This window comes from Tricharina praecox (assembly GCF_024521635.1).
Source record: "Tricharina praecox strain CBS 144465 chromosome Unknown BZA05scaffold_1, whole genome shotgun sequence".
In the NCBI taxonomy this organism is placed as follows: Eukaryota; Fungi; Ascomycota; class Pezizomycetes; order Pezizales; family Pyronemataceae; genus Tricharina; species Tricharina praecox.
In genome coordinates, this window is record NW_026250403.1 from 1,998,246 (window position 1) to 2,025,693 (window position 27,448).

The following is a 27,448-nucleotide window of genomic DNA, read 5'->3' on the forward strand; positions in this document are numbered from 1 at the left end:
GCTGTTGTTGATAGCTTGGAAGTCGTCAGAGCAACGGAGTTAAACAGAGCCGCTGCTCCCGACGATGTAGACTCTAGATTACGTTGAATCACTCCTCAAGGACTGATTCACCTCAACGTCAAGGATCATACGGCAGTTATCTATTCCAAGCGTATGTACCACCCAAGATTCACCCACGAGGATTAAGAGAACTTGGCTGCAGATTCAATCACCATCCATGCAAGCTTTAGTAATAAATCTTTAAACCAAGAAAGCAGGTCATTCTTTAGGATAAACATTTACCCTGACATGATTCAGATTGTTCGTTAAGAGGTCTCGCTGAGGCCTGGTGATGCCTTTGGTGTTTGGTGGGGTGCTAGTGGATTAGAGTTCCATCCCGAGAATGCCAATCACTGTATATCACTCCGCCTCCGCGGACGAGTGCTCAGTGATGATACGGCAGTCCAAAATTCTTGGCATGTGCTTGGTGCGGACAATGATGTCATATCCCGATGTGTGATGATGTCGTGTAATAGGAGCTAACCTCAACCCTTCCCTGACTGACAGCTTGCGTGCCGCGTACTCCAATTGAACCCGCCTTCCACTCAGGCCACGCACAGCGAATGAGCTCATTGCACAACACCGACGACGCCCTGTGGAATTACTCTCCGGCTGGAATTCTTGAAGGGATCGCGCTCTTCAGATCGAGAAATCCTGTGTAAAGGCCAAGTCATTCAATTGGACACAACAGGAACTGTATATCTACCGTACCTAGTCGGAACTTGTCTTCCGGCGAAGTCAAGAAACTGTAACCAGACACGACACGGACGAGCATGAGCACGAGCAGCACAGTAACCCACCCCGACAGCAATAGCGCAACAATGGACGAGAAACGCATCAAAGAATTCACGACTGACGGCGTGAACCCCCGCTACGACGAGACGGGGCTTCAGACCTCCAACAAGCTGCACGAACAACCGGCGGACCAACAGCCATCCGGCGACGACCTGAAGCCGCAGACGGATCCCTCGACGGAGAACCACAATCGGCGCGAGGTGACGGATCCGGTTACGCACCTCCAAATAGCGATCCACGACGCCACAGATACCGAGCTCGAACGGATTCCGCCGCCGCCCGCGTCGCCGCAGGACCAGCCGGAGGGCACGGCGGAAAGGAAGGATGACTCGGATCTGAGGCATGATGAGATGAATACGCTTGTTAAGGAGGAGACGAAGGGACGGTGGACGGACTATGCCGAGAGGGAGAGGAGGGGTAGGCTTCGCGCTGCGTTTATTTCGGGTGGGGCGACGGCGGGGGCTACGGTTGTGGTGTTTATGTGGGCTATGATGATGGCGGGGTCGGAGGGTGTGGGGTTCCTGTTCCTTGAAATGGTGATTGGGATTGTGGGATGTGCGGTGGTGGGTCTGGGAGCGGGCGCGATGGTCTGGACGTACACTGCGGTTGCAGACGATGACGGTGACGTCGAGAAAGTGGTGGAGCAGAAGGTGGGAGGGCTATACTCTTTTCGGCGAGACACCCTGGCGTTCTAATCGAGTGATACTCACAGAAACCATTACCCACAAGCAAACAGCACAAGCCTCCGGAATCCGCAGCCTGGGTCAACTCTTTGCTATCGTCGTTATGGCCCATCGTCAATCCGGCGCTCTTCAATTCCATTGCCGATATGCTCGAAGATGCGATGCAGGCATCACTTCCGAAGCTCGTCAAAGGTGTCCGGGTTGCCGAACTCGGCCAGGGAAACGAGAGCTTGCGCATTCTCGGGATCCGATGGCTTGAGACTGGCGACGCTGCCGAGGACAAGCAGGGCATGCCGGGCGAAGAAGGAGATTTCGCCAACTTTGAAATCGCCGTAGCGTACCGCTCGCGACCACCGGCGCATTCCACGCGAGGCTTGCGCGGCCGCAGTCGCAACGCCCACCTGCTGATCGAATTCTCGGCCATGGGAGGGGTCATGTTTCCAGTCTGGGTAGAGGTAACAGGAATCCTTGCTACAGCGAGGATGCGTATCCAACTTACCCCGAATCCTCCATTTCTGGGCCTAGCGACACTCACCTTGCTCGGACAGCCAAAGGTCAACGTTTCATGTGTGCCTATCGCAAAGAACTTTCTGAACATCATGGATGTGCCCGTGCTAAATCGGTTCCTCCAAAGTAGCATCGATTCGGCTATCAGCACATATGTGGCACCCCGCAGCTTGACGCTGGATCTCAACTCCCTCCTGACCGGGAAGGAGAAGATGGATACGGAGGCTGTGGGGGTTATCGTCGTCAGGGTCATCAGAGCAACAGGCTTCAAATATGGCGATGGCGGCAAGAAGTGGCTACCTGGGGCCATGAAAAGAGGTGATCCATATGTTGCTATTGGCTGGGGCAAGTGGGGAAAGGGGATGTGGAGTACCAGGTAGGCTGACTTTTTTTCTTTTTTCTTTATCTGCTTGATGGTCCGTGAGGAGGGGAGAGGAAGCAGTTGGAAAAATTCCTCGAAGGTGTCCAACCAAAGGATGCCTTGATAGCCCGAAAGCACTGCCGGTAGATCGTGCCCCGGTCATGAAATGCCTCAGAACTACCCCGGAGCAGTCGTACCCGCTCACTGAGAGCATCGTACTACGAAGGAGGAGACAGCATCATACGACTATCAGGTTTCTGGCACAGAGCTGCAATATCCAAGATATCATCCTGGCATGTCGAAGGGCATCGTGTTGGCATCTCATGCCCTGGCACGCGATTGCACCAGCCTAGGAGCCAATGACAGGAGCTCAAAAATCACTGGTTGGAGCTGACTCTACAGCTCAGCCTGTTAGTCGATCATAGCATCTCCGATTGGGCGTTTGCTCTGGGAGTGTGAAGCTAGATGCTGCCTGCACCTGCTCGCTCGCTCGTCGTGATCCCAACCTCAGCGGTCAGACACGGCTGAGAGCACCGGAGCATTGATGCCTGCCCCACAGACACTCATCATGCGAACATTCCTGGTTGGGGCTTACGACGAGCTCGAGCTCGAACTAGGGGGATGGCAGCAGCAGGAGCTGTTGACGAATCGTCTTTCATTACCCATGCGTATAGCTTGAGAGCCTTATGAACATCTTTTACCTAGAAAGGAGGGCTGATTCGAGTGCCAACATAATAGGATCATCGAAAATGAAGGAGAGCCGGTTTGGGATGAGACGGACACGATGCTCGTGGGACCGACGGAGGTTGGTGCAGACGAAAACCTGCGGCTGCAGCTGTGGGATTCTGGTGAGTTTGTCGCACACCCCCCGATTTTTATTTCTTTTGCATCTATTGGGAAGACTGTGACTGGGCACTTCGAGATGCCATCTCGTTGTTGTCGTGTAGAGTACAGCAAAGTGGTCTCAATTGTCCAAGCACCAATCCTGGCCGTTGTTTTCGAATGATCATCGACATTAGCCAGCGTGGTGGTGCTCATCACCAACCGTTTTCCACAGCTCATCTAATCAAACGAGTTGAGCTAATCGATAATTTTTTTTACCAGATCGAACCACAGCGGACGATCTTTTAGGAGTCGTGGAAATCCCACTCAAAGATGTCATGACCCAGGACTCCATGAAGAACCGTATTTTAGAACGCGAAGACGACTTTGTTGACTACGAAGGAAAGCCCTGCCCTGGAAAACTGTGGTGGAACGTCGGATACTTCTCGAAGCCGGACTTTGGCGAGTACCTTGCCCATCGTGAAGGCGTCGATGTTGAGGAGGCAAAGAGACAGATTGAGAAGGAGGCCGAGCGGAAACTCAGGGAAGCCGGTGGACTTGACGAAACTGGAGAAACAGCACAGCAAAAGAAGGAAGACTTGAAAGAACAGAGCGATAAGATCATTGCCAACACGCCTCCAAACACCGATTACCCTAGCGGAATCCTGTATATCGGGATCCAGCAGATCGTGGGGCTTGAAGTGGAGAGGGTAAGGGATTCGGGTGTCAAAGAGGCAGAGGACGAGGAGGGCGAAGATCTCCCTAGCGCTTATTGCACAGCTATCATCAATCACGAGAAGGTGTACAAGACGCGGACGAAGCTGAAGGATAACAAGCCTTTCGTATGTATTCCGCTTCCCAGCCTCGTTCCAGCGATGAAGGTCTAACACTACCAACAGTTTGATGCCAGTGTAGAGCGCTTCATCCGTGACTTCCGAACAACGACACTCATCATTTCGGTTCGAGACCACCGTCCCCATGAAGCCGACCCGCTCTTGGGAGTTGTCGTCCTACCGCTCGATCGCATCTTCGCATCTGGTTCACAGGTGGTGCAATCCTTCCCGCTCGTCGGGGGTATCGGATACGGCCGAGTTCGTCTCTGTTTAATCTTCCGCAGCGTCTACCTCCGATTACCGCCGCCATTGATGGGCTGGAGCACGGGCACACTTGAAGTCTCGCCGCACGCCTCCGCCTCCGAAGGACTTCCTCAAGACCTTGCCCAATGCCGCCTCGTCTTCCGCACTCTCTACAGCAAACACAAGATGTTCCCAAACTCGGACGCACCCAGGGAGTGGAGCCGGAAGCGCCGCGATCGTTCGCTCCACCTTGCCGTGTGTAAACGTTATGCCTCTTGTCTCCTCGTCCAGTTCCGAAAGTACTCTCTCGGACCCGACACGACGCCCGCGTTCGCCGTGCTGTGGCTCAAAGACATTGCCGACGACGACGAGGTCGAGCTCGAGCTGCCGGTGCGAAAGGGCCACCTAAAGCGGGCCGTCAAAAACGCCGACAACGAAGGGGAGCAAGTGGGCGTGTTGAAAGTCCGGGTGAAGTTCTGGCCCGGCCTCAGCGGGTACCACCAACACATGGCCGCGGCGAACACGAACATGGCGGATGTCATGCAGGTGCTCGAGGCGGCCGAGGACGCCAAAGCCGTGGAGGGGTACCACTCCGAGACATCGTCCTCGTCGGACTCCTCGGACGACGACGAAGACGCCTACAACGACGCAAAAAGGGACAACGCCGACCACGATGACGGAAAACGCGGGCTGACCGATGAACTGAAGGACTATAAATGCAATCGCAAAGACATGCACCGCCGACACCGCGGGCTGATGCAGTTCCGGACGGCGAGGCAGGTCGCCTGGATGGGACATAAGGTCGAGGAGAAGTCCCATGAGCTCGGCGATAATCTCAAGTCGAGGTTGAAACATCGGGGGAGAGCGGCCGACGCCCAAAAAGTCGAGACGGAGGTTTAACTTGTGTACTCTACTCACAGCTGGGATCGGATCGGAGAATTGGTTTCGATTCGATGTGGGGTTGCTTTGCTTTTTCTTTCTGTTCTTTGGGCCGGGATTCGAATTTCGCACGCGGTATTTGGGGCGTTTGATATTCTTTATGTAACTGCTTTGCGTCTGTCCGGAATTTACCTACCTACATACTCTGCACACATACATACAGTCCACAGGCAGAGTACATTTAGGTATCGGTACGGGATACTCTTTCTCATGCCTTAGCCGGATACACCAATCCGCCTACCTAAGTACAGTACATCTCAGCATTCTCCACTGGTGTATATGTATCAGTACATCCCGTCTATACATAGTCACATCTGTCAAGGAAATCCCCATAGGTAGGTAGGCCGGTATGTACTACTACTTTTGACAGACAGGAAAGTACATACACATACTGCAGCCACATGCGGCCCCACCACCCCCAAGTCCCAACCATTCATTCATTCCATCTGCAATGCAATGCGCGAGCGAGGATGATCATCGTCATCGTCATCCTCCGGGCTGGATTGAAATCGAATCAATCGGGGTTAGGCCCCCTTCACGGAACGCGGTGAGAGAGGGAGGGTCAGGAGAGAATAAGAAGAGGAATGGAGAAGAATTGGGAAGAATAGGGTAAGGGGAAGGGAAGCGGAAGGGAAGGATGGGGAAGGGCGTGCAAACGGACGTCTGCAGAATGCAGAGTGCAGAGTGGAGTACATACATGTACATACACATAAGTCTGTACATAAGCCTGTACATAAGTGTGTACATTACGCTAGAGGGGGTATATGTGCAATATAGGTAGTCTATGTAAAGATGTAGATGCGGCGCTGGCTAAGGAATCTGCGCATCTTACACTTTCACTGGGCATTTTGCACTCGGGATCTCTGAGAGTCACGCCACTCCACGCCACTCCGCGCCACGATGGTCGGTCGGTTTACTGTCCACTGTCTAGCCCTATCGGTACTTACACACGTGAGGGTTGAGGCTTGAGGGTTGAGGGTTGAGGCTTGGGGCTTGAGCGAGGAATGGGCGCGAGTGTGTGGGGTTGTCTTGTCTTGTCTTGTCGGGTGTGGCTGTGGCTGCGGGGAGAAAACGTAAGGGTAAGGAGGGCAGGTGCCGGTATGTACCGTAGCGTTGCTTCGGGGATTGAGGCTTTGAGGCTTGAGGCTTTGTGCTTGTGCATGTGAGTGTGCGTGAGAGTGGGTAATAGTGGGTATAAAAACAAACAAACGTCAAACAGAATTATCCATACATAGTACTTACTCCACTTACCTACTCCAGACTCCAGAGTCCAGGTACCTGGTACGATATAGTAGGGATACTGATATAGTACCCAGACTGCAGTATGTACTTGCCAACCCCACGGTTGAATATCCGAATCCGAACAAACAAACAAACAAACAAACAAAGGAAAGAAGGAAAGATCGGGAATCGGAAGTCGGGAGTGCCCGCGGAACAAAGGACATCCCCGTCCCATCCCTCCATCTTCCCATCCCATCTCCATCTCCCATCTAGGATATTCGAATTCGAACTAGTGGGTGGTGGATGTAGCCGTGTAAACAACTGCCCATCACTTATTGCCCCATAGGTACCCATAACCCACTGTCTTGGGTGGTCCGAGGAATTCCAGGGCCCCCACGCACGATACATCCGATACATACCATATCGAATATCGATTCCCGAAGGTCAAATCCTAACCACGATCGTAAAATCAATTCTCCATTAGGAAACCGCAAATTTAGATATCATCATCACCGTCATCGTCATCCGTCGGAAAGCGAAAAGACAATTGCAAGCGAGCGAACATTATCGTAGCATCGTAGCAGTAGCAGTAGCAGTAGCAGTAGCAGCAGCACACTGCAAACCAAAAGTAGCAAGCCTATCCACACATAACCATAACCATACCGTACAAGAGAGAGAAAGAGAGAAAGACGAGAGATTTTCTAGGGCCTTATGGTAACGTTGCAACAAGATCAAGACAAGATCAGGACAAAAAGCAGGCAGAAACAAAGATCTGATGGAGAGAGGATTAGAAAATAGCTTTACATACGCAAAAATGAACAGACGGCCGGAAAGGGCTGCAAACGCGATGCGGAGAAAAAAATAAAATAAAGCACAAGATAAAGCCAAAGAAAAAAAAAGCAAATAATAAAGTACTGGTAAGAAAGACACTGAAACAAAAAGCAAATAGATTTTTCCCAATAACCAAAAACTGAACTGAACGAACTTGAACCTCCCAAAAACCCTAACTAAACTCGATCGAATCCACCGCCCCAATAGTGCACACAACGCAAGGAAATAACAGAAAAGAAAACTAAAATTAACAAGGAAACAACTCCCCAATTTCATACCGATGCCGCCATATTTTATAAAGTAGTTGATGCGAGAGATGATGCGAGATGATGCTGATGATGCTGATGATGAGGAAAGAAACGCGCGCCGCCGTCGCCGCCGATAGTATTACAAGGTTGCCTGTTCCAAAAGAAAGGAATGAGAGAGAGGGGGAGGGCTCCGCCGGTGGATGTTTTTTTTCTTATTGTCTTCCGTTTGCTGTTGCTGTCTTCCGTACAGTTCCATTCGTTGGCCGTTCGTTCGTTCGCGATCGTTGCATTGAGTTATTGTTGTCAGTCCTAGGTAGCCGGAAAATGAGTTCCCCCTCCCCTTGCAGCGCAGACGCCCTGCCTGCCTGCCAGCTGGCAAACTAAGGGCTTTTTAGCCCCCGTAGTTGCTGACGAACGATGCTGCACCCCGAGCTTGCGAACCATGCGCCAACGAATGCGAGTGTGTATGGCGCAGTCCTCCGCCGAGTCCCTGCCCAACAACGGCATCCCCGATCGAGCCGTAGGTGTAGCTACCGTTCCCACCGATGCTTCCTACTCCTACTCCTACTCCTACTCCTCCGCCCGCTCTTACAGCTGCTTCCGAGCTGCTTCCAGCAGTAGTCGTGTAGTTGGAGAACTCGTCGCTGCCGAAATATGGACGGGCGGTCTGCGGGGAAGTCTGCGGGGAAGTTGGGGACTGCTGTTCGCCGTTTGATCGCTTCTCGAAAATGTTGAGCATCAATTCGGCAGCGTCCTCGTAGGCGTTGTAATGACCATTGTACCAGTATCGTGCTTTTATTACGTGGTATGTACCCACGCGTACCGTGCCTTGCCAGGCTGTTCTTCCGCCTACATGTACATCATTGCGGTTAGCCAGTTTTCTTCGTGCATGGCATGGATTGTGGTCGCGGCGACGGCGACGGTGGTGGTGGTGGTTTCGGATTTCTTGCGCAAGGAAAAATGGGGCACGACAACGTCGATAACAACGAAGCAATGCAGGAAGAAGAAAAAATCCGCGGGAGAAAGTGCAAGGGCGACTATTTTTGTTGAGGGAAAGGGTGGTTAACGTACCACGACGATCAGACATGAGCCCGAAGACTGGCTTCGGGAGGTTTGTGGCCTCGCAGTGGTCTGCAGAGAAGGAAAAAGAGAAGATTAGCCCCCACTGAGGTTCCGAAGCAGAAGGAGTAGGAAGAAGAGGCAATAATGCTCTAAGTTATGCATACCACTAAGCTTTTGTTGCCAGCTCTTTTTGTCAACGTTCGGTGTTGGCGAGCTTGGTGCTGTGGAAGGCTTGACCGCTGGGGTTGTGGAAACACTGATAGGCATGACCGCTGGGACTGTGGAAACAAGGTGGTAGGAGTGAGGGTGGTGATGGTAGTGGTGGTGGTTGTTGTTATTGTTGTCCTGGTGATGGTAATTGATGGAAGGTGTAGCAGTAGTACCGTAGCCGTGGAAATAGTTTGGCGGAGGAAGTGAAGGCGGTTGAGATATAGCGAGAGGAATGAAATATGAATAAGGATTGAGCTTTAGTGCTTGCTGCTGATGAAAGACGACTCGGCTGGTGCTGCTCCTTGGGACGAAGGAATGGCTGGGTTGTTGCAGCGGGAGGCCCGGTACAAGTAATAGCGGCGCAGGAATAGCTTGAGATGATGATGCGGATTGTAGTGCAGTTGTTGTGGCAGCTCGTGGAAGGGAAACGACGGGAACCCATGATCGACGTGGCTTTAAATGGCACCCTGGATGAAATTGTAGTAGCGGTAGTGGTTGTGGTAGTGGTTGTGCTGGTGGTGGTTGTGCTGGTGGTGGTGGTGCTGGAAGAAGTGCAAGAGGAAGTGATGGCCGAGAGTGGCTCCATGTCCCAGGTCCAGCAGGAGCAACGACAACAGAAGCAGTCCCACGCCTTCCCTCGTTTCCATTTGCATTACCATTTCGTGGCCCACCACGGCCCTTTCGAGCAGTCATGCATCTGCCTTCGCTGCCAGTGTGGTCTCGCGCGACTGCGTATGCGCGATGACTTAGACCGCCGCCGCTGTGGCAGGACCTGTCTACCACTGCTGCTGCTGCTGCATGGGATTCAGACGGACGCCGCCGCTGTCGATATGGGCCTTCTGACTGTGGTGGCCGTTGTGACGGTAGTGATGCTGCCGATACTACTGCGGCTTCTGCTGCTGCTGGAGGGTGATCGTTGAGCTGGCGCGCAGGAGCAGCAGCAGCAGCTATTCCTGCGCCTGCAGAAGAGTGTTCCACGGAACCTTCCATCGAAAGGGCCGGGGAAAGCTAGCTCGCTCCGCTGCTGCACCGTGCGGTGGGTTCGGGAAAAAGGGAACAAAGGAACAGCCAGCCAGCCAGCCAGCCCACAAGCCTGCCTCGGGGAGGAGCAACGGATGTACTTGGTTGGCGGGTTCGGAGTGAGATGTGAGTATGTAGCAGGTCCTTTCAAGATGACTTGGGATGGACGCCGCCGCTCAACAGATCGGTGCGGAGTACGTGTTCGATGCTCCCTGACTGCCTGCCTGGTCCGCGGACGGACGAACGAACGGATGGACGAACGAACGAACGGCCGGAACGATACCTAGACAGACACTGTATGCCGAGGGATGGATGGATGCGTGAAGAGATGGGGGTGCGATGCGTTCGTCTTGCTGTTGCCTATCTTGGCCCCCTTGCTTGCAAATCGGAGAAAAGAAAGAATTGAAAAAATATTCCTCACCCGGGTAAGAAGTATGTGGTTCTTTGGCCTCTTCCTGGAAAAGTTCGTACGTACGGATTGCTCAAGATCATGCCTGATAACTGATAGCTCGCCAGCACATATCCGTCGGTTCCATCCAAAGCTGCCAGAAACTGCTTCTCCCGGATCTCGTGAGGGTAGGAGGTTGAGATGAGCTCGAGGTTGCATTGCTCACCCACCCACCCATCCTCCCGCCGCAGATATATACTTGGTACCGCCTACTTACTTACACCCGCCAAACCCCAGGGTCTCAGCTACCCACTGCCATACGCTTGTTTGCGGCAATAACTACATACACAGCCACAGCTCCCCCGGGATTATGGCGTCCTCCTTGGACGTTTATCTTGGGGCTAGGGTTGCACTGGAGGGGGGAGGGGGGGAGAGGGGCTCCAGTGGAGGAGGGGAGGGTTCGCGGGGCGGGCGTAGGGAGTGGGAACAGGACAGTATTGATCTCTCAGGGCCGCAACTACGGCTAATGGGGAGAGCTATCGGAGGCTGCATCTCATCGCTTGGCGCATGTGGAAGGCTTTATTGGCTTCGTTTTCTCCTTGTTGTGAGGGCAGGGCCGAACTCGAGTGTCATTGGTTTCTCCAGCTTATTCGTTGAACCGAGCCGGGCAGTTACGTCTCCAGTCAGTCCAAACGCGTACACCATCACTATAATACTACTCGGCCTATCCCTGAAAAACTGGCCTCCTCCTTTTTGTGAGATGGAGATGTATGTTGGACTGTTGGGGCTACCTGGGGGCACCTATCTATCTACACTACCGATAGTACCGTGCCTGGGGAGCTGAGGGATGAATCACTTGATGTTTGATGTTGCACGTTGTGGCTGGTGTGGCCAGTCCAGTCCGATCATCCGAACCTCTTCATAGGCCCCGAGTCCTTCCCTCCCCCACCCCCTCGGATCACATCTCTTGGGGCGGCTACATATAAATATAAATTTTAAACCGGCCATCGCTTGATCCTCTTGGATCTACCATCCATATTTCCTGCGGTATGCTACACACTACTATATTTACCTCGTCAATGGTGCGCGGCAGCGCGGAAAGCATATAGGGAGTACTATAGCTCAGCGGAAGGCTGCCCCCAACTGAACTGAACCGACCGAACCAGGCCGCTAACTAACCAACTACATACACTTGAACTTCCCCCAACACCAAAAACGATTGTCGTCCCAACGAGCAAGAGTGAGCGCATCCGAACGATGGATGGTGTAATGGTGCACCGGACTGGACTCGACTTGGTATCCACCCATCGAGAAGGCCGTCATTATGTACTCGATCTGGGTGACCACACAAGGGCAACTGCGTTGGTTGGTTGGTTGGTTGGTTGGTTGGTTGCTTGTCATTCGGATCGCCGGACTCAATATTTCATGGGCCGGTGTAGAAACGAGGAGGAGGACGAAGAAGAGGACGACGCGAGGGAGCTTTCAGCTGTGGCGAGGCGGCAGGGCCTCATTCCACAGCCGCCCTGCCTGCCTGCCATGAGCTCGCTCTGTACATGTGATATGTCAATACCCGCCGGCACGGGGGCTCCCGCCGCTTGACATCACCTCACGGGCGGTGTGTACACAAAAGGATGGTAGTATGTATGTAGCCCCGTGGTGGCTCGTGGAGGAGAGGGGGAGGCTGCGTTCGTCCGTTCGTTTGTTCCTTCGTGCGTGCTGGTGATGATGATAATAATGCTGACGGCCGGTGGTATAACTGATATAACTGATATAACGTTACTCAAGATCTGAGGGGCGCCCGCCGCTCACCGCCCGCGGCACGGATTATCAGGGTTCACCGTTCGACGAATGCTATGTACTATTTCCACCTGCTCGCCGCCGCAGGCCCGCATCGTCCGAGATTGCCGCTGCTGTCGGATGCTGAGTACTGCGAGCGAGTGTGTGTGTGTGTGGGCTCCCGCGCTCAGCTAGCCAGTCGGCCAGGGCGAGCAAATCACCGCCGCCGAGTTTGCCCCACAGGCCTACATACCTACATGGCTGGTTTTTAGGCCTGATGTCGACCACACACCTCGGATGGACCGCGGGTAGCTGCAGCTTTCGACTACATAGAGTACGATGAGATGGAACACATACACGAACAAGTACGCGGTCAACCTTCGATGGATTATTGGTGCCCTACGATTCGGATCTCCCACTCCCCACCCCCGTGATGTGTCTGCCTCATCTCCGGATACCTACCAGCTGCACGTCCGTTGTAACTACATACTTAGGGGGCCATGATCCGCCCGGCGCCCACAGGTATGTATGTACATATGTAAGTACCTGCAAACGCCAATCATCCTCTCGAGGTAACGACATGACATGACATGACATGACTGACGGATGAAGTCACGAAGGAATCAGGGAGGAATAGGCAGGTAAGTAAGTAATTAGCAGATTCGCACATCCGAAGCAAACCCACCAGCTGATGATCGTGCTCCCTACGAACGTACCTACGTGACGACGCAGGAGCCCGTCGGATGTCGTGGAGTTTCACAAAATCACAGAATCACAGCTGTCATCGTCAAAACATGTGTTGGGGCGACACGTAACTAACAGAATCAGGCCCCTCCGTCAGAGTAAGCTGTAACGTAATGTAACGAAGTACTTACCTCATACTCTATTAACAACTCTGGAAGTAGTGTACACTACACGGAAGGTCCAAGAACAGGCGCGCTGTTGGATTTACATACCGGTACGAGCGGACGTCACTATTATTCTGTGCGCTTTTTCTCTCTTTCCTCTTTCAGAAGGCAATAGACCACTTGTTCCAGACTACCAGAGTACCTAAATAAGTACCCACGATACATGGTAACTAAGAATCTACATAGGGTAGTAACTACCACGGACCCAATGCGCTGATCGTTCTCATGCGGCACGAGATCCCCACAGTATTTATGTATGTACATACCGGTAAGTATCCAAGTATGTATAAGTACCCGCCACCTACCAGTTATATATCTCTTTCATTTCCAACAGGTTCTTGAGTCCATATAGTTACCCACCGGTACATACTCCACCATTGCGAACGGGTCGGGTATGGATTTTGTTGTACCTATTATACCGGTACATATTAGAGTATGTACCATCCGACGAACCCGACAGCACAGAATCACTTTTTTTCTTTCGGGAGAGATGGTCACGATCGCGTACCCGACGCAGCGGTTCTGGCGCTGCAGCAGCAGCATCATGTCCGATTCTAATCACTATGAACTATAACTAGCCCACCCATGCATCCGGGAACCACACCACAACCACAACATGTTGGGTTGGCTCGAAATAATTTTTTTTGTTGCATGACACGTGGCACATGAACAGCAAGACCAAAGCAGGCTGCCAGCGACAGCGAAGCATCGTCGGATGGAGAGAGCGAGAGCGAAGCAACGAAGGAAAGAAAAAGAAAAAATTCCAATCCGATTCTGCCGTGTGTCGTGTGCCTGACGAAAGGCTGCCGAGTTTCGCACAAAACTGCGTGGGCGCGGCCAATCACTTGTCCGCTTGCTCGTTCCCGTTTCTGGTTTCTTGCTTTTTGCATGGCCGGCCCTGAGTTTGTAGCACCTTGCAGGCATCATTTCGTTTCGTTCGTTTCGCTGTTGCTGTTGCCCGTCCGCCCGGGCCGGCCGGGAGTTTTCGTGATTGGCTCATGAGTACATGACAGCGTTCGGCTGATTGAGGAGAGTACAAACAGCCGTCTTAGGAGGTCTGGCTGGCTGCCGTTAGTTACCAACTTACCAGGCTACTTCCGAGTTGAAGCCCCAAACCAGACTCTGACGAGCTGGAAACACACACACTCAGAGTGCTGTGATTATGGCCAAAGCGGACTATGTAACCAAAACCTTCACGAGGTATGTAACGCATCGAGTCACTGCCGGTGCTCCAGTACCTGTAACCAGGGGATTGCCGAGTACCTATGAAACCGTGTGCCTACAACTTATTCCATACGGGAACGGCTTCTTCTTCTGGAGTCCGGGGGAAGGTCTACCGTCTGCGACAGGACGGACCATCGAGATCGTTCTCGCTGACACCTTGAACACCCTCTCGCGAATCTTGGATGAGCTGTCCCAGTATGTAATCCCGGTGAATGTGTGTCCATGTAGGTACGATACTTGTCTGGGGCGGGGGACATCACAGCCTGCCTGCCTATGTATGTAGATACATACGTGGGCAAAAGAAACGCGTGTCGGCCCCACAGTCCCCAGTCCCCAGTCCCTGCACACAACCATCATTCTCTTCTTTTTTTCTTCTGGTCGCTTCTAGACTCGAATCTCTCTCTTCTCCTGCCATCTTCTGGAAACGGTTTGGCCTAGCCGGTCTCTGGCTCCGCCCTCCGGAAGAGTGTGTGCATACCCGCATACCTACCTACAGTGACAGCTTTGACGGCCCGAGAGAGAGAGGCGATGATGTGGCAAGCAATTGGAAAGCACACGGCACGAAAACAACGTGGTGCTTGTCGGAGTTGCGCATCATTCTCGAGATTCCACTCGCCTCGCCGCAGCCTCAATTGAAGCGTACCTATCCTCGGTGGGCCGGACCGTGTTCAGCTGATTGAGACGATCATCGGACGAAGTTTTTGTTGTCATCGACACGGATATCCAGCAGGCTCGGGCAACATACCACCGGATCGAGATGAGGGGAAGTTGGCGGGAATGGACACGTCAATGCGAGCACATGACCTGGTTTGCATGATATGTCACTCGACACTAGCCTCACCGAATCGAGCTTGATTCGGATTTGCTGTATGTACTATGATACAAATGTCCCCCATTGCGCGCAAAAACGACGGTATATGCTGCAGCATGTCTTTCCCACAGATGAAATCTCTATGCACATCGTTATCCGTAATCCAACCACCTATTCTTCGCGGACTCTGTTGCATCCATCAGCTGCTGCTTCACATAACCATCCGTGCAGAGGGAGGGGTACGAACCGGTACACATATTTCGTAGCACTCGCTTTGCCCTCGCTCAGCAGTTTCATTCCCTTATCGACGCCCTCGAGCCCGCCCTCAATGATGGTCTGCGGGTGTCCGGAGAACCTTCCATCCGCCATCGCCCTCGCAAAGAACCTAAACATGGCATGTCCAAAATCCATCGCATCCGGCGCCACCGGCATTCCGGCGGGGCCGGACGTGGCCTTGTGCACTGCCGAAACCATCACAACCTTCATCTCGACATCCTCGGGGAAGTCCGTGTACTCCTTCCCAGGGAGCACGGTAACGATCGTACATCCCGGCTTCGCGAGCACCTCGCCCAGTGTGGTGTACGACTCGGTCTCCGAGATCGCGTCGATAGCGTGGTAGCACTTCTCGCCGCCGAGGGCCTCACGCAGCGCAGCGGCCACGTTCCCCTCGCGGTAATCAACGATCTTGTCTGGGCCGAGCGACTTTACGTAGGGGATGCCGCTGCCAGCCACGGCAATGATCGGGCCGATATTCGCCAGCTTGGCAAGCTTGATAGCGAACGCGCCGACGGCGGTGGAGCCGCCGTAGATGATGAGCGGGATGCGCTTCGTGGCTGGCTTCCACGGCGTGGGCAGGCCGAGCTCGATGTGCAGCGCGAGCGCGCTCGTCATCGCCGCTAGCGGCACCGTTGCCGCTTCCTCGAAACTCGTCGTCGACGCGATGTGGAACGTCGTGTGCGCCGGCGCGATCGCGTACTCCGCGTAGCTGCCGTGCGGCTGCATCATCTCGTGGAAGGCCGCGACGCGGTCGCCTTTCTTGAATCTGGAGGCGGTCAGCCAGAAGAGCGTGGGAGGTGCGGGAGGTGCGGGAGGATAGGCTCACTCGTAGACGTCGGCGCCAACCGCTTCGACGTAGCCCGCGATGTCGTCGCCTTGGTTCAGTTCTACGCCGTATGCGGGGAGCTGGTCTGTTATTTTCTGGATGGATGCCGTGCTGCTGCTGCTGCTGCTGCTGCTGCTGCTGCGAGGCGCTCAGGACTCACCTTCCAATCCTTCGGGTTGCTGGCCGTGCACATGACCTTAATCAGGACTTCATCGCGAGCTGGCTGGCTGTGACGACGGATCAATCAATCAATCAGCGTCGGTCATCATCATCATCGTGGCTCGGGGGAGGTTTGGATAGACTCACGGAACCGCCACCTCAACAATCTCGGCACGAATGGGGTTTCCGCGAACAATTACTTCCTTCATTATGTGATATGGTAGTGGTGTGTATGTATGTGTATAGGGACTTCGATGATCGAGTGAATGTCTATATAGGTACCTCGACTCGCGAGCGCGGGAGGCATAGATGCCGGAACACTAATTTTTCAAGCTAACTATGACGTATTTCGGCGATTTCAAAGCAAGTAACACATGGATACTTTTTCTCGGAACTCCGGTGACAGGTATGAGGTCGGTTGTAGGTATTCCGGATCAAAGATGGGAGCTGAGCTGACGAGCTGGATTGCGAAAATTGTTGTGTATATACGCTGGGACAGTGGGTTTCTCGCGATGTACGACGTGGGAGTCAATGGTTGTAGAAGACATAGCAACAAGTAAATGCGATTGATTAGTGATCTTGTGCTATTCATTAGTTCTCAAATACCATTCTACTCGTCCTACCAACTCATTCCATGATCTATCAGTGTTATTCTCCTTCACCCACGAAGGAAGTATGGTATGGATGCACCAACTTGACAACTTCAAGCCCCCCTCCGAGTCGGAGAAATTCCTCATCCGATGATTCGAAATCGGCGGGCAGCGGGCTTGGATCTCGGGTCCTGGCCTTTCAGCTTCGCTTCGACCAGTTTCCTCAACGACCTAACCAGATGGAACTCAGCTTCGCGTACCGACTTATCGGTGAGATGAGCACATATGGCCTTTCGGTGTTCCCAGAACGGAACGGATTAATCAGTGTGGCGAACTCCATCTCGCGTTATATAGGGTACATATGCCGTCTTCTCGAGTTTCGACCATTGATATGTATAACTAGGATATCTGTAGTAGATACTGTCTGCAGTACAGCAGAAGTGCCTCGGCATCGAATACCCACGCCTCTGCTCTACCAGGTACCTACCTGTAGATCATAGAGTAGGTACCTACATGATGCACTGCGCCCCGCACTTGCGGATACATATCCGGATTCCGGATTCCGGAACTTAATTGAGAATTCGAGGTGGACATCAGTTCTCCCATCCGCGAATCGGAAATTGGGAATTGGAAATCGGAAATCAGATCTTCTTCTAGAGTCGTAAGACAGCTTGGACAGCTTAGATAGCTTGGACAGCTTGGAAAGGTACTGTGGGTTCGTGCTAACAACCTAAAGGCTAACACATCATTCATGTTATGTTTCTTGCGAAGAGCAACTGTGCCGGCGACGTGATCGTTCGTGATCCAATTGTACTACCTACCAGGTAGAGAGAGAGAGAGAGATCTTCAATTTATTTTGCATGCAGAAAGATGAAACCTACCAGGTAGGTAGATAGTACATACGCGTCGAGGTTGATGTATCATACCCAATACTTTTCGGTTTGGTCGTGCAGACGTTCGTGAGGTAGAGAAGATCACTGCCCTATTCTCGGAGCCGCCTTTGAGAAGATATTACCTACACATTTGGTCCGGCGACAAGAGGTTGAACGGCTGGCCGCATCTTATTTTTCCGATATTCATCTCAACTTTTTCTGCGTGGAGGATATCGCGGCCACACATCACACATCCGGACTGAATAACTACCGACTTCTTCTCCGGACTCGCGGCGGAGAGTTGGAGTGTTGGTTGGTGTTTTTTTCGTCGACACCGGCCCGAACACATTGATGAGAGGGTGTGTTTTTCCGTCTTGAGGGATAGCCGGATCACGATATTTTGCTCGGGGGCGATGAAGAGGACGGGAGGGGGTTTTCCACGGGCTTATGCGGGATCCAGGGGGGCACAGGAGGTTTGGTATCACGTTATGTAGAGTACTCTATGTATTTATGTACGGGCGGCGAGTTGTCCAATGTTGATTCTTTCTTCACGGAGCGATTGTAGGTAAACCAAGTGCGGTATGAAAGAGAGTGTGCGGTGTTGAGCTTCATGCATACCTAGAATAGGTATCGTTACTGGTATTGCTGTACATAACTTAATACATAGAACGGTGTACAATGTGCATACGTCGGGGTCCCTGAAAAGCTGTGAGCCTGCTGTGTTGGATATTCCGAAGCCTGGCCTGGACGCTTTTGGTCATAGCCCATGAGCCCGGCGAACGGTAGCAATTGGCGAAGAATTTCAAAATCCGGGAATATAAAGCTGCAGGAGGTCAGTTGCGGAAGAAGCACCAAGTCTTGGGGTGCCAGGGTTTGCAGAACTATCGTTTTGTTCAAGCTTCTCCGCGTTTTGGCTATTCGCTTCAGCCTTCGGGGACTTGGCACGGAGATTCGAATCCACCGATTGTCCATTGCTCCAATTCACCCGTGGCCGGCTTGGTCAGTGGCGTTTGAGAATCGGACCTTTCAAGGAGCACCGGACTAGAGACGTGCATCCATTAGTATCACTTTAAAGCCGTGAGAGAGTCAGCGGACCACCTATTGCACCCCGATCACTCGCGTCAAGCAAGCCACCAAACGAAGCCAATGCTCATTACATAGTGCGTCGGCTTCGAGTATGTGACACACCCAAAAGCATACAAGAAACACTATCCACCTGTAATCTGCTATACACGCTTACCAAGCCGGTTTGGGGATTGGTGGGTTAATTCCGGAGAACGCCACTTTGCTGAAAATCGGAGACTCCGTTATATATTGCAAATGTGGTCCGTGGACGAGCAATACGTATGTAAGTACGGAAACATCGTCGCAGAGAGCCATCCTCGAGTGAGAGAGAGAAGCAAGAGAGAACGCCACGACGAAGATCGCAATGATGGCTGCCCTGACGCCGATAGTACCAGTACGTATGATGACTGCCCCTGCCGACGCCGATCATTCCGCTACTAGAGTAGCTGTGATTTAGCCGAATGCTAACTCGATATCGGAAGCGCTGATAGAGTGTGTTTCGTTTCTATCGCGCGAGTCCCGCCCCGTCCCCCCTGCCAATTGCCTTCGGCGCCACAAGTCATCTCTATCCTTGAAGAGTGGCAAAGTTAGCGTCTTGGACTGCCCGTGTGGTCTTACCTAGACCGTGATAGATGTTGGAGGGACAGCCACATGGGAGGATTCTTTTGTTTTTTCAGTTTCTTCAGATTGCGTACGGCATATAGGTATCGAATCTATAGATCACGGCAAATTCATAATCCTATCTGCAGTGCAGTTCGGATGCATACCAGCTCGATGCAACGATCTGGAGTATTTCTCCGCCACCACTTATGCACACATGGCCAAGATGGCGCCAATGAAAATGCGAGATCAGGTCATATGGGTTGAGCAGGAACGGCGGCGGGTTTTTTCCCCATCATACGATCGCGAGTGAATCATGGACATTTACTCGCCTATACACATTCGGTCTAGTGCTAGTTACTCGGATGATGTTCACTCACTAGCAGGATCAAACATCGCACCACACAGCCGATCTCAGAACGTATGGTACACAGCGGGAGGTGCCTTATGCAGTGGAGGTACTATGCTTTACCTACTCTATCTAAGCTTTAATAAACTCCCATTCCGCATGAGATGCATTCGTACGTACATATCATACTGTGCAGCTGGCGAAAATGGGTAACTGTGTGTGTTTGATGGTGACAGGAAGACGGCGGGAACCGAAAGCAAACGAAAGCCTTGATCTCGCAGGTCTTCCGTCTTCCGTTACGACGGTGAAACCTGCGAGAATCGCGGAGATTTCTCCGGAAGTAGAAGGCATTCACCGTGGATGGCTGACACCGACGCTCCGTACTTTGGAGTTCTTCACGAACTCCAGGCCATCGTTTCCTGGGATGATGGAAGAACCCGCGCCTCCCACGTGGGAATCCCTCGCCAAGGGCGGTGCTGAGCCAATCAGTGCCGTCCCATCAGTGCCACGCTTTCGACATGGCCTTAGTCGAAGCCGCTCTTGACAGGGGCGCTGCTTGCCATCGACAATCGAGAGCATCTCGAGCGTCTCCTGCAGAGATCTTGAATCGCCATCCGTTCCACATGTAACTTTGTAGTCTACTACGTATTTGCAACTACCGCTAGTGTGTAGCTTGGTACTGGCCATAGGGATCCGAGCGGCGGCGGTGGCGGGCGGTGGCAAGACTTTTCGGCAAAGAAGAATCCACCGAAAATCCACAAGTCGTTACACCACTACCAAGTACTCTGGATACATGCATACATAATGGCAGCGCCGAAACGTCTGGCCCCTCCCCCCAAGCAATCGGTGGCTCGGCCGCTTCGCAGCTAATGGAACCGCCAATCGTAAGCAGGCTTGGGATAGACTTTCGATGCCGCGTGGAGATCAACAGCTCTCACACGCGGTGTAACACGAATCCAACCTCCGGAGGTTCCACAGCACTATGTAAGCGTTCGCCTCGAAAGCTCTTCCTTCATCCTGCTTTCATGGTGTGTCGTCGTAGGTACTATGATACCTAGTACTAGTAGTAGCATGGAGGAGCGTAGTGGAGCTATGTGAGTTACGTACCTACAGAGTACTGGTACATAAGCACTGATGGTCGTGGGCGATACTATTACCATACTCCACGTTTCGATCTCAAAAGCGCTTTGACATCAAATAGAGCCCACTTCGGAAAGAGTTCTCCTTCAGGAAAGTCGGCGAACACAGAGTCTTTCACCCCGCTCCGAGTCTAACTGCCGCTGAAAGTCTTGATGCTCCCTCGAGCATCCGGGGAAAAGGCGTGGCTCTATGCACCAATCAACGCTGCTACTGCTGCTGGGAATCCCTGCATGTCAAATGCAACAAATGGTTGGGGGTTAAGATACAGTAGCAAAAAGTGGGGTGCGACTCCTTCCGCAGGTCATGAGTAGAACCACCGTATAGGTAGAAACCTGGCAGTTTTCCGAAAATACAGATGTATTTTGAAATTTCTTTCTTCCCATAGTCCCACCTCTACGGTATCGAAAATCTTTACGTAGGGTTGTAAAGATATGCATACCAAAAAGTAGGAAGAACCACTGCAGTTCTTCCAGACGCAAAATCTTACGTGATGTCGGGAATACCAGAGACATGCCAGAAAACTACCTTGTATGCACAACAACGTAGTGTAGAGAGCACCGTTTTCATGTCAACCAAATGGTCCCTGGACTGTAGTAAAACTACAACTACAAGAGATCCACGGAAGAAATGCGTAGAAACCCTCTGGCTTCAAAAAAACACGTACTGTGGATAAGACGTGTTGTACGCAAGCAAAAATGTACGACATTCTGGCAGTTTTCAGATATTACTACTACTATCACTACTATTACTACTATTACTACTGCTACTACTACTAGTACTGCTACTTTCGATTACTGTAGGCGGCCCGTGCTTCCAATCGAAGCACCTGCCAATTGACCTGGGTAGCGCGCTGGCCTAGCCGCAGATGGCACACTGTCTTCGCTGCAAATAATCCGCTGGCATTGCTGTTGTGGCTGAGTGATGGAGGAGCTGTTGGGAAGAGAAAGAGCTATCAGTGAGGGGAAGAGCAGTGATCAGCGAGGGGGGAGGGCTATCAGCGAGAAGGGAGAGTTGAATAAGTTGTCAGCTAGGAGGAGTTGTTAGTGAGGAGGACTTACCAGCGAGGAGGAGTTGTCTAAGGGGAAGAATTGATGGAGAAGCTATCAGGAAAGAGGAGTGGTAAGCGAGGAGGACTTGTCAGTGAGGAGGAGTTGCGGGGGGAGTGGGAGTAGGATTGCGGCGGCAGGAGGAGTTGTGATGATGATGCAAAGAAAAAGAAGAGGGGAGGAGCTGCGGCGGGGGAGCAGATGGGCGAGGGAGGAGTTGTGATGATGATGAAAAGACGAAGAAGAAGAGTGGGAGCAGATGCGGCGAGGGAGGAGCTGCGATGATGATGCAAAGAAGAAGAAGAGGGGGAGCAGATGCGGCGAGGAAGGAGCTGTGGCGATGCAAGTCCGTTGTGAAATATCGCATTGTACGGACCCTAAAGTAGAGTGCTGGTAAGCACAGCAGTAAATGCGTTATTCTAGGTACCGCATATCTCGAACCCCATGATACTCCAGAAGATCGTATTGTACGGACCCTAAGGGTACTGGTGAGTACCGGCCTCTACAAGCACGGCAGTCTTTCAGTAGTGATATTGCAGACAACTGGTGAATATCACGTAGTACCATCGAAGTTAACCCAATAGGCAGTTTTGTTTACTATATGGTTCTAGAACAATGTAGGTTTTATATTTACGTATTTCACCGCAGATGTACTGCAACACTGAATAACTCTGGTTGTCTGTAGCAGACGTATTGTTTTTTGATACGTGATGTGGGAAAGATGGTAGGCCTTTTTTCTATGTGGAAATACGTGCTGTCTGGTTCTTTTTAAAAAGTAAAAATACGGGTTAAGTAAAAACCTGGTAGTTCTTTGATATTGTGATAACTCTGGTATTTTTCAGGTAGTAATCGCACCCCACTTTTTGCTACTGTAGTTACCGACTTACCGTGAACTGACACCCTCGCGCATCGGGGAACACGTAAGAAAATACCCCTTGCATATATCTAGTATACCGAGTGACCGGCGTAATTGGTTTGACTTCGACCATTCCGTCTCAAACCTCCCTCCCGTGTGACGATGTCTTTCCTCTAGGAAAAAGAAACAGAGTACAGTACATACTGGTACAGTAATCACTCCTTCCGAGACTGTCTGAGGCCATAGCGACCAAAGTGGAAGCGATTGGCAAGGTCCTTTTCGGATCTCGAAAAAAACCCCCCAAAAAATAAGCGGCTCAAGGTTACTAGGTAGATAAGTATTAGCGAGATGGCAGAATCGTGTCGGCTCAAGGACGGTATCCATCCCGATCGTAGTTCCGAAGCCATCGGGTTTGACCTTTCGGCTTGGAGCACGATCAAGACTCAGGGGCGGCCGGAGACGAGACGAGGAAAACAGCCCCTAGACGCGACGGGACCTTATTTTTCGGCAGAAAGGAAAAGGCCAGACCCAACTATCGTTATGATTCGAGGTGCGACAGCCAAGCATCGGCCTGCAGATAAAACGTCGTCGCGTGACGCGATGGCAGCGGCTCCACTAGGTACATAAACTTACTCTAGCATCATACCTAGTGCGACTGGAGATCTGTTTCTCCTGAGGTCGAGTCTCGACGCCTCTCATGTCATCTGTTCTCGGGACGGTGGGCAATGGGCATGTGCATTATTATTATATATGCACAAACACATATATATCAGCGTCGCTCACAGTGTGCACTTACTTACCGAATGCACCGAGACCATGCAATTTCCGCGCGACTGCGTATCGAGTATGTTCCTGTGTCCATCAATTTGCCGCGTTCCCACTCTAGGTACCTACCGGTACTTTACCGGTACATACGTTGTAGGCCTGTTCGTAGCTATGTATGTCGGGCCTTGCGTGGGTAGCACATGCGAGAGCCGCGGCATCTCTGTATCGACTCTGCATAGATACCCGAAATCGGTACCGGTATGTCTCACAGGTACTAGTACTTCGGGCCAGTTGGCCCGGGTGACGGAACAATTGAGTCTTGGCGCCCGCACAACGCCCCGGCCCGCTCCCACAGATACTTCCTAACCGATGCGAAGGTAGTTCTCCTCGCGCCTGCTGCTTCTCAATAGTCGTGACTAATAGTACCTCGCGAGTGGTATGTACTCTCGCGTCGTCTGCTGTTATTTTCGATGGAATATGGTGTTGCTGTGGCGTGGTGGGCGTCCGAACGCAATGGAGTGGTGACGCGAAGACACGATTCGTTCTGCCGCCCATGATATGGTATTACTAGCAGTACTATTACACTAAATACTCGTCTGCTTTACAGACGCTACTGGTACGGTATCTACATGCCCGTCCGCTTTATATGTAGACGGTACCGACGCGGTACTATACATACGGTACTCGTCTGCTTTACGCACACGCGCCGATCCATGGTTTTGACGCCATCTCTGAGCAGTCCGCAGATAGAGCGGCCACATCCATGTCCCGAATCACGACGCTTCCAGGGTTGAAACTTCACACCAAACATCACCAATTACCCGACGGATCAGCCTCCAAGAACCCCTTTTGATCGGCTCCGGCCTTCGCCGGTCACGAAATTCATCAACTAGGAAACTGGGTATCGTTTACCGTGAGAGCGAGGGCCTACTCTGCTCTACTAGTGGTAGCAGCAGCATGCTTAGCGTGCCCAGAACGCCAAATTTCTCCGGCGCAGTGTCGACTCCTCGCCACGATTCCTCAGGACCTCCTGCAGCTGCTATGCTCTTGGGTCCTTAAGAAGCAGATCCCCCCCACCCCCCTTCCCCACGAGCTCTGCGAAACCTGGGATCCCGTTCATCGCATGATTCTGGAAGGATAAAAATGACGACACTCTCGACAATAACCGCGTTGGCGACGGCGGCAGCGACAGCAACGATATCAACATCTGATGCCGCCAAAAAGGCTGCGTTGGAAGCGGCCCTGGCCGCAGGACACAAGGCTGCGATCGACCTCCGGATCGAAGCCTGGATATTGCTCGCTGTGGCGTGGGTCTTCATCATCTTCAGGACCATTGGGCGTTTCATCTCCGTGCCGATATCAAAGTTCGAGATCGACGATTATCTGATGTTATTTGCGGGAGTGAGTTTTGCGCGCACCCAAAAACACACACAGCTGTTTCACTATCCGATGCTTGTTCTGACAGCAGTATGTTTAGCTTGTATATACGACGGAAACAACACAGATCCATTTCATTGCGGGATTGGGCGGATCCAACAACATGCCCCCCGAGATACGAGCCAGCAGGAATCCCGAGCAGATCGCGGACCACGTCACTGCTTCGAAGCTGTTCATCTCCGGATGGGTGGAGTACGGTTTAACCGTGTGGTTGATGAAGACCTGTATGTTCCCGCCCGATTCAATCATGCATGCCCTTTTCCAATCACTGGAACTGACCGGTGCCTACTTTGTCCCTAGGCATGTGCTTCTTCTTCAAGCGCCTGTTTCAAGGCTTGACGGACGCGCAAAGGAAAGTCCGCATCGCCCTCTGGATGGTGTGCATCACGTATGTGATCGTTTTCATCACCACCATGTGCGAGTGCGTTCCTTTCCATAAGAACTGGCAGGTCGTTCCGGATCCAGGGTGTAAGTTGTCCCTCAATATCCCGACCTCTTGAAATGGCCTATCCTTTATTGACTTGAGTCTCTTCCGAAGCGAGTTGTACCCAAGGACTTGCCAAGCATATCGTCATCTTGATCCTCAACGTTGCGACGGACGTCTACCTCATCAGCATCCCGCTTCCAATCTTCATCCAATCCACCATGCCTTTCCACAGGAAAGTCATCATCACGCTCCTTTTCGGAGCCGGAATCTTCGTGACGGTCGCCGCCATCCTCAGATCCGCGTTCGTCTTCCAGGATTTGTATTCCAGCACCCTCATGGCCCAATGGGCAGTCCGAGAGAGTTGCGTTGGCTTCCTCGTCAACAATGCGCCCATGATGATGCCCGTCTTCGTCCAGCTCCGCCGGTTCTTCTTTGGCGATGCGAAGCCGAGCCCCTTCTCGACGAAGGATGTCATCAACTCGATCTATTCGCGCTCCGGAAACAGCGCTGCGAAGCGCAAGAAGCAGCAGAAGGACCAGTTCATGTCCACGATCGGCGACGCCGATGAGGAAATCTCGCTCGACGAGAACCCCAAGTCGCGCCACGGTCACCACAAGAGCGAATCCGCCGAGTCGATAAATCCGGGCATCCGAGTGGATGTGGAGGTTCAGCTGCAATATAACGAGCTCCAAGCCGAGCAAGAGGTCAAGAACAACTCGAAAAAAAGGAGGGAGATGGAGAGAATGACGAGTGGTCATTTAGCTGGGAAGGACAAGGGAAACTACGTGGCCACCATCGGCGGCCCGCCGAGCCGAGATAATAGATTCGGGGGGTCACCTTCCGGATCGTGATTGCTGGGCAGATGATTGTTGTTTAATGTGTTTCGGCTGCGTATTTTGTTCGTTTTTTTGGTTTATCGGTCGCATTCCGTTGATACCCGGGGGTTCTTTTAAAGCCATTTCTTTTTCCTGATAGAGGTTTTTCTTTATGGTCCTAATTCTTAGGGCACAGTACGGCTGGGGGGATGTGAATATGTGAGCATACCTAGATGAACTATGCATGTAAATAAATGCAATTTTATTGAAGACATCTTTCGTATTACAATAGCTGGTTGAGTAGGCCCACCGATTATCGACGTCCTAGAAGGTACCGCGCAGGTCGGAGATGTTGGAGAGTCGAGGCAACCGAGGTAGCTTGCTGCTGCCGTTCCATGGCTACTAGCTACGCGGCTGTGTATTCTCATTCGCGGTTCCGGATCGTATACCAAAGCGACTTACGTGAACTACCTGTTGCTACATGTATGTACCATCGATCATAGCACAGCCTGTCACTCTGCTTCAATAGCCAGCGGCCTGTGGCTCCGTGCACCATTCAGTGGTAATAGTAATCGTGAAGACGGAATAGAAGGGGTACACGGGTGACGATTCTTTTTGTTTCTTTTCTTAATTCATGATTTTGCACTCGTCTGTTTTTATATCATGATTCATGACGAGCGGCAACATCCCATCTACTAGCAGTCCCGCTCATCCATTTCGTCCAAGCCACTGGTGACATTAGGTCAGCCGAAGCGCCGATGTCCCCACCGAAGTGAATGTGACATAAGTGAGCGGAAAGAAAAGTGGTATGTACTCGCCTTTTTCCTCATAGTCTTCCACGTCGTTTCTATACTGATCGATATTGGAGAGGGGAATAAATTCCCACCGGGTCAGGTCATGTGCATTTAGAATGTCATTAACGGTCTGTGGGAATGAGAGTGTGGTATGGCCCACTATCCGTTTTGTCAAGATTAGACGTCCGGAAGGCTCTAGAAGACTCACGATCCCAATGGCTCCACCTAATCACGCGGCGCGGACCGTGCTCGTCTCACAAGCCGAAGGACCTGAGTATCTCCTACGTAAGAGTATTCTGCCTTGGACGAGACGAACGTGTATATAGAGGGCCTCTCTGGTCCGACGAGAAGTAGAGAATCAACCGAACATTGTGTATCTATCTATCCATCCCTATCTCTATCTTCTATATTCTTGATATGTATGGTATAAGTACGGTCAAAGTTACGTATTTTGACCGTACTGATACGGAAAAAAGCGTATCTCCCCCCCCCCCTCCTTCACTATACAGT

General features: G+C 52.1%; 4 protein-coding genes across 4 annotated transcripts; 2 read left to right on the plus strand and 2 right to left on the minus strand.

Moving 5' to 3' along the window:
- The first annotated feature begins 712 nt into the window (after window positions 1-712).
- On the plus strand, window positions 713-5,400 carry BZA05DRAFT_16973 (uncharacterized protein). Its single transcript, XM_051479192.1, has 5 exons — window positions 713-1,484; window positions 1,547-2,400; window positions 3,124-3,233; window positions 3,490-4,049; window positions 4,107-5,400. Exons 1-5 carry the CDS (start codon window positions 813-815, stop codon window positions 5,181-5,183), a joined length of 3,273 nt encoding a protein of 1,090 aa, XP_051344513.1. The 5' UTR covers window positions 713-812; the 3' UTR covers window positions 5,184-5,400.
- A 2,513-nt stretch (window positions 5,401-7,913) lies between these two features.
- Window positions 7,914-9,453, minus strand: BZA05DRAFT_414666 (uncharacterized protein; the record flags this gene model as incomplete). Its single annotated transcript, XM_051485266.1, has 4 exons — window positions 7,914-8,314; window positions 8,594-8,653; window positions 8,749-8,862; window positions 9,261-9,453. 4 exons carry the CDS (start codon window positions 9,451-9,453, stop codon window positions 7,914-7,916), a joined length of 768 nt encoding a protein of 255 aa, XP_051344514.1.
- A 5,639-nt stretch (window positions 9,454-15,092) lies between these two features.
- BZA05DRAFT_450862 (chaperonin 10-like protein) lies at window positions 15,093-16,391 on the minus strand (the record flags this gene model as incomplete). The annotated part of the gene is made up of 5 exons (XM_051487422.1): window positions 15,093-15,108; window positions 15,169-15,963; window positions 16,024-16,103; window positions 16,184-16,250; window positions 16,330-16,391. The coding sequence occupies 5 exons, from the start codon at window positions 16,389-16,391 to the stop codon at window positions 15,093-15,095; spliced, it is 1,020 nt and encodes a 339-aa protein (XP_051344515.1).
- Window positions 16,392-24,206: 7,815 nt separating this feature from the next.
- Window positions 24,207-26,255, plus strand: BZA05DRAFT_17027 (uncharacterized protein). Its single transcript, XM_051479196.1, has 4 exons — window positions 24,207-24,866; window positions 24,943-25,126; window positions 25,203-25,370; window positions 25,441-26,255. Exons 1-4 carry the CDS (start codon window positions 24,609-24,611, stop codon window positions 26,178-26,180), a joined length of 1,350 nt encoding a protein of 449 aa, XP_051344516.1. The 5' UTR covers window positions 24,207-24,608; the 3' UTR covers window positions 26,181-26,255.
- The last annotated feature ends 1,193 nt before the right edge of the window (window positions 26,256-27,448 follow it).

Coding starts and splice junctions, on each gene's coding strand:
- BZA05DRAFT_16973 (XM_051479192.1), top strand. CDS start 813: ATGAGCACGAGCAGCACAGTAACCCACCCCGACAGCAATAGCGCAACA. Junction 1,485..1,546: donor AGAAAGTGGTGGAGCAGAAG/GTGGGAGGGCTA, acceptor TGATACTCACAG/AAACCATTACCCACAAGCAA. Junction 4,050..4,106: donor TGAAGGATAACAAGCCTTTC/GTATGTATTCCG, acceptor CACTACCAACAG/TTTGATGCCAGTGTAGAGCG.
- BZA05DRAFT_17027 (XM_051479196.1), top strand. CDS start 24,609: ATGACGACACTCTCGACAATAACCGCGTTGGCGACGGCGGCAGCGACA. Junction 24,867..24,942: donor ATCTGATGTTATTTGCGGGA/GTGAGTTTTGCG, acceptor CAGTATGTTTAG/CTTGTATATACGACGGAAAC. Junction 25,127..25,202: donor CGTGTGGTTGATGAAGACCT/GTATGTTCCCGC, acceptor CTTTGTCCCTAG/GCATGTGCTTCTTCTTCAAG.